General features: G+C 19.0%; 1 protein-coding gene across 1 annotated transcript in view; it reads right to left on the reverse strand. All coding sequences in view use genetic code 6, as the record gives it.

Annotated features, from left to right (window-relative positions):
• Window positions 1-287: 287 nt before the first annotated feature.
• Window positions 288-6,914, reverse strand: part of TTHERM_001220318 (kinase domain protein) — an 8,825-nt gene continuing 2,198 nt past the window's right edge. The window contains exons 8-18 of the mRNA XM_012800490.1: window positions 4,609-4,698; window positions 4,292-4,381; window positions 3,911-4,000; window positions 3,543-3,632; window positions 3,150-3,239; window positions 2,779-2,868; window positions 2,376-2,465; window positions 2,143-2,232; window positions 1,752-1,841; window positions 748-837; window positions 288-466 (exon numbers count right to left, since the gene is read on the reverse strand). Coding sequence (XP_012655944.1) covers window positions 346-466; window positions 748-837; window positions 1,752-1,841; window positions 2,143-2,232; window positions 2,376-2,465; window positions 2,779-2,868; window positions 3,150-3,239; window positions 3,543-3,632; window positions 3,911-4,000; window positions 4,292-4,381; window positions 4,609-4,698 — 1,021 coding nt within the window. The 3' untranslated portion in view covers window positions 288-345. The remainder of the gene's footprint in view (window positions 467-747; window positions 838-1,751; window positions 1,842-2,142; window positions 2,233-2,375; window positions 2,466-2,778; window positions 2,869-3,149; window positions 3,240-3,542; window positions 3,633-3,910; window positions 4,001-4,291; window positions 4,382-4,608; window positions 4,699-6,914) is intronic.

A 6,914-nucleotide genomic window follows, 5' to 3' on the forward strand; every position in this document is an offset into this window, starting at 1 on the left:
CAAAAATATCACAATCTAAAACAAATAAACTGTTTTTACTCAAGATGAAGTGTCAAATTTGAGAGATTAGTGCACTTTCCTAAATCAGAACCTAAACCTTATGCACCAATTGCACCAATTTAATTAGAACTTTTTAAATATTGAAGAAAAAATATAAGTTAGAAGGAAGAAATCAATGAAAATATGAAATAATAAGAAATGAATTAATTAATAATACAAGCAAAATTTGAAAATTAAAACATAAGCTAAATTAGAAAAACACAAACAAAATAAAATAAAAAGCTAATAAATAAATTAAAATAGTTAATTTTATTGTTTTTAAATTCATTTTAATATTCAAAAATATCACAATCCAAAACAAATAAACTGTTTTTACTCAAGATTAAGTGTCAATTTTGAGAGATTAGAGTACTTTGCTAAAGCACAGCTTAAGCCTGATGCTCCTTCATCATCAATTTAATTTTCCCTTTGTAAATGTCGAAGAAAAAATATATATTTGATTTGTTAGTTAGTAGAAAAAAATATGAAATAATGAGAAAAGAATTAATTAATTAATAATAAAAGCAAAAGTTGAAAGTTAAAAAAAGAGTAAATTAGCAAATAGAAAAAGAAATAAAATACAAGAAGAATAAATAAAAGAAAAATAAATCAAATAAAAATCTAATAAATAAATTAAAAGTGTTATATTTTTTTAAATTCATTTTTGTATTCAAAAATTCACAATCCAAAACAAATAAACAGTTTTACCTGAGATCAAGTTCAAAATTTGAGAGATTATTACATTTTCGTAAACTAAGACCTATACCTGATGCACCAATTGCACCGATTTCATTTTTCCTTTTTAAATATTGAAAAAAATACTTAAGTTAGAAGCAAAAAATGAAGAAAATATATAAAATTAGCCTGTTTTTTAATATATTGCTTGAATTTAAAGACAATGAAACCCTTTATCACAAAATAAGAGAATTATGTAATTATAGCCAAATGCCATTCAAAAATTTAGTGATTTAAGATCACTGTTTTTTTAAAATAAATAATTTATAATAGAATTTTATTAATAATATTCATATTTTTAATTTATATCAATCATTATGATTTTTCTATTAAATTTTTAATTAATTTTAGCCTTTTTAAAAAATTTTTCTTCAAAAAAAATTTTTATTTACTGTAAAAAGAATTTTTCCTCAAAATTTGAAAAAAAATATCTCCCTGTATTTTGATCTATTTTTGTAAGCATTTTAAATTTAAATATTTAAAAAAATAATTAATTAGGATGTTGAACAAAAAAATGTTCTTAATTTATATTATAATCATTTATTTTAAATATCACTAATCATGATATCAATCATTAATGGTTGGTTTGTGATATTTTACACACAGGAAAAACAGCTATATAATTTATTGTTTGTTAAAAAGCTTTCTATTTGATATAAATTATTTGTAGTAAATATTCATCAATATAACAAAAAATATTGATTTTACTTTAAAGTTTATATACAAATAAGCTAAGTATTTTATTAAGAGACAGGCTATAATAAGAAATTAGTTAATAATAAAAGCAAAAGTTGAAAGTGAAAAAATAAGTTAAATTAGCAAATAGACAGACAAAGAAATAAAACACAAGAAGAATAAAAAAAGAAAAATAAATAAAATAAAATAAAATCTAATAAATAAAATAAAAAATTTATATGATTTAAATTCATTTTTATATTCAAAAATATCACAATAAAAAACTAATAAACTATTTTTACTTAAGATAAAGTACCAAATTTGAGAGATTTGGGCATTTTCGTAAACGAAAACCTAAACCTGATGCACCAATTGGACCAATTTAATTGTAACTTTTTAAATATTGAAGAAAAATATTTAATTTAGAAGGAAAAAATGAAGAAAATATATAAAATAATAAGAAATTAATCATAAAAGCAAAAGTTGAAAGTTAAAAAATTAGTTAAATTAACAAATAGGCAAAGAAATAAATAATTAAAAATAAAAAGCAAAAGAAGAATAAAAAAAGAAAAATAAATCAAATAAAAGTCGAAAAAATTATTTAAAAGAGCTAGTTAGTGAGATAGTTTTATTGTTTAAAATTCATTATATATTAAAAAATATCGCAATTCAAAACGAATAAACTATTTTTACGAAAGATTAAGTGCCAAATTTAAGAGATTAGTGTTTTTTCTTAAAACAGAACCTAAACTTTATGCACCAATTGCACCAATTTAATTTTCCCTTTTTAAATATTTAAGAAAAAATAAAGAGTTAACTTGTTTGTTAAAAGAAAAAAATTAAGAAAAAATATGAAAAAATAAGAAATGAATAAATCCATTTTATATTAAAAAATATAACTATCCTAACAAATAAACTGTTTTTACTAAAGATCAAGTGTCAAATTTGAAATATTAGTGCACTTTTCTAAACAAGAACCTAAAACTTATGCCCCAATTGCATCAATTTAATTTTTTCTTTTTAGAAGAAAAAATATATATTTATTAAATAAGTTAGTTAGTTAGTGAAAGGAAAAAACGAAGAAAAGATATGAACTAATAAGAAATTAATTAATTAATAATAAAAGCAAAAATTGAAAGTGAAGAAATGAGTTAAATTAGCAAACAGACAGACTAAGAAATGAATAAATAAAATTAAAAACTCAAGCGAATAAAAAAAGAAAAATAAATCAAGAATAAATCTAATAAAAAAATTAAAAGATTTATATTATTTTAAATTCATTTTTTTTAAAAAAGATATCACAATCCAAAACAAATAAACTATTTTTACGAAAGATTAAGTGACAAATTTGAGAGATTAGTACACTTTCCTAAACCAGAACCTAAACCTTATGCACCAATTGCACCAATTTAATTAGAACTTTTTAAATATTGAGGAAAAAGTAAATAGTTAATTAGTTAGTTAGAAGGAAAAAAATATGAAATAAACGAAATTAATTAATAATTATAGCAAATTGTAAATATGAAAAAATGAGTTAAATTAGCAACCAAAAAAACAGGGGAACAAATAAAAAAAACATAGCAGAATAAAAAAAGAAAAACAAATAAATAGCTTATAATTAAATTAAAAGATTTATATTAACTTAAACTCATTTTTATATTCAAAAATATCAAAATCCAAAACAAATAAACTGTTTTTACGTGAGATTAAGTATCAAATTTGAGAGATTAGTGGACTTTCTTAAACCAGAAACTAAACCTTAAGCGCCAACTGCACCAATTTAATTGTTACTTTTTAAATATTGTGGAAAAGATAAATAGTTAATTAGTTAAAAAAGAAGAAAAAAATGAAGAAAAAACATGAAATAGCAAGAAATTAATTAATAAAGCAAGCAAAAGTTGAAAATGAAAAATGAGTTAAATTAGCAAGCAAAAAAACAAAGAAGTAAAGAAAAAAATACAAGCAAAATAATAAAAAAAGAAAAATAAATAAATAAAATTAAAAGCTAATAAATAACTAAAAGATTTATATTAACTTAAACTCATTTTTGTATTCAAAAATATCTCTATCAAAATAAAGTAAACTGTTTTTACGCGAGATGAAGTGTCAAATTTGAGAGATTAGTGCACTTTCCTAAACCAGAACCTAAATCTTATGCACCAAATGCACCAATATAATTGTAACTTTTTAGATATTGAAGAAACGATTATGAGGAAAAAAAGAAGAAAAATAAAGAAAATTAAAGAAATGAATTAATTAATAATAATAATAATAAACAATAAAAGGAAAAATTGAAAAATGAAAAAGAAAAAAGAAAAAAACACAAACAAGCAGAATAAAAAAAAGGAAAAATAAATCAAATAAAAAGCTAATAAATAAATTATAAGAGTTAGTTATCTTATTTTAAATTCATTTTTATATTCAAAAATAACACAATCCATAACAAATAAACTGTTTTTACCATAGATAAAGAGTCAAATTTGTGAGATTTGTGCATTTTGTTAGACCAGAACCTAAATTTGATACACCAATTGCACCAATTTAATTAGAACTTTTAAAATATTGAAGAAAAAATAAAGAGTTAATTAGTAAGTTAGAAGGAAAAAATGAAGAAAAAATATGAAATAATAATAAATTAATTCATTAAATAATAATAAAATCCAAAGTTGAACATGAAAAAATAAATGAGTTAAATTAGTAACAATACAAAGAAATAAATAAAAATAAATCAAATGAAAAGCTTATAATTAAATAACTTAAAAGAGTTAGTTAATTAAATTATTTTAAATTAATTTTTATATTAAAAATATCACACATTCCAAAACAAATAAACTGTTTTTACTTAAGATAAAGTACCAAATTTGAGAGATTAGTGCACTTTCCTAAATCAGAACCTAATCCTGATGCACCTACATCACTAATTTAATTAGCCCTTTTTAAATATTGAAGAAACAATATATTGTTAATTAGTTAGTTAGAAGGAAAAAATATGAAATAATATGAAACAAATAAATAAATAATAAAAGCAAATATGCAGAATAAAAAATAAAGAAAAATAAGTCAAATAAATGCTAATAAATAAATTAAAAGATTTTTATTGTTTGAATTCATTATTATATTCAAAATTATCACAATTCAAAACAAATAAAGTATTTTTACCCTAATTAAAGTGTCAAATTTGAGAGGATATTACACTTTGTTAAAGCAGAACCTAAGCCTGATTCACCTTTGTCACCAATATAATTTTAACTATTTAATTTGAAGAAAAAATAATGAATGAGCTAATTAATTAGTAAGAAGAAAAAATATCAAATAAAAAAAAATAAATAATTAATAATAAAAATTGTATGAGAATTAAGTTAAAATAATTAAAAAATATTTATAAAAATTGAATAAATATGGAGACAGGCAAGATAATTTATGATCTGAGCATTTTTAGATCAGTAGAAAGAAAAAATGAGCCACTACATTTTATTTCATTATAAATTTGTTATTATTTTATTGTATAGTTATTCAAATTAATAAACAAATATTTAAGTTTTATTAAATTATGTTTATTTAACTACTTTATTTTGAATAAAAATTTATAGTAAATAATTGAATTTAATGTATTAAGCTTTAATCAAATAATTTTACAGTTAATTTATTTTTTGATAAAGAAAAATTTTAATCATATGATTATTTTGTGTGTGTACTATTATTGATATTTTTCTTATCTTTTTAATTTAAAAAAGTGATTTTTTTCACTTTAACATTATTTTAAAAAGGGGTTTATCGCATTTTCCTTATTTGAAAACAATTTCAACGAACATAATAAATTTAAATTTAAAGAGGGAAAATTGCATTTAAAGGGGTTTATTTTTTTAAAAAGATTAAAGGGGAAATTTTAAAATTAATAAAAATTTGTTAAATAAGACTGAAAATGTAGCCCTCCAAATAAAATACTAGGAAGGCGAAAAATTAGCAGCGTAGAAGGTATTTTTCTACCTGCTGATCTAAAAATGCCTCTAACATTCTGAGACAACTTATATAAGAAAAGTAATATTTTAAATTACTTGAAAATTTCTTGTAAAAAAATATTAATAATAATAAAAATAATTTAAATATACCTCAGATCAATATTAAGAATCTAATGCGATTAAAGTGAAGAGTCTAAAAACTTATTTTATTAATAAAAAAACTTAACAATGTTAATAAATTGAATAAATATTTACTTTTTTTAGATTGTTAAAATATTTTTCCTCTTATATCATTTTTTTTTCTTCAAAAGTATAGAATATCAATTTATGGTAATTTAATTAATTATAAGTATATTAATAAATTAATTTAATTTATATCAAATTAATTTGGGTTAAAAGAACAAATAAATTATAATAATTTGCAAATAAAGATTTATGAATTTGCTTTGAGGAAGAGAAATCAATATAATAAAAATTGTTAATTCTTAATATTTCTATTAAACACTTATACTCGAAAAATAATAGAATCAAAAATGAGTTAGTTAGTTAGTAGTCATATGTTGATAAAATTCTATTAATTATAGTTAAATTTTGATAAAATAATTTTAATATATTAGATTTATCTGTTTTAGTCAAATAATGTGGTGAATATAAATTAATATGATAATATTCACAATATATCTACTTTTTCTCGAATTAAATTAGTACTTTTGCAAGAATATGTTCTTTAAGTAGAGGTTGTAATGTATTTAATAAACACTTTTATACCTATTTAAATAAATTTTTAATAAATAGATTATTCATTTTTATATTAATTAAGATAAATTTTCTTAAACATAAATAATCTATGTATTTTAAATTTGGATATTTATTAAAAATTTTTATAATCAATAAATTTTTAGAATTTATTTATTTCAATAAAGAAGTGAATAACTTTGTGATGTGGTGTATTTATTCCAGAGATTAGCTTGTAAAGACAAATTGCACCATTATTAAATATAAAATATATAGTGTTTTCTCAAATATTTTTTAATGTATTTAATTATTTAAAATATTAATATTTCGGTAAAAAAAATTTTAATACTTTGAAAATATGAATAAATAAAATTTTTTAATTCTTGTATATATAATAAAAAGAAACATAAAATATGTAAAATTTAATAATAAGTCAAAATTATTTATTCTAAGATATCCTTTAGTCAATTAAATAATATCAAGAATTTATTAAGATTTGATAAAAACATAATGATAAATACAAATAAAATATAAAAAGAACAAAAAGAGATTAAAATTATAAAATTAAATGAAATATCACCATCTGTATTGACGACATAGTTGGTGATATTTTAATTTCAAGATTAGCAATATTCAAATATATTTTGCATTTTTATCCTTTTTTCACCACCTTTTTATCAGAAAAAACATAGTTTCAATTTAACTAACCTATTTAACTTGAGATACTTTACTTTCAATTATTTATTGATATTTTCTCCACTTTTAATATAA

This window comes from Tetrahymena thermophila (assembly GCF_000189635.1).
Source record: "Tetrahymena thermophila SB210 genomic scaffold scf_8254179, whole genome shotgun sequence".
In the NCBI taxonomy this organism is placed as follows: domain Eukaryota; phylum Ciliophora; class Oligohymenophorea; order Hymenostomatida; family Tetrahymenidae; genus Tetrahymena; species Tetrahymena thermophila.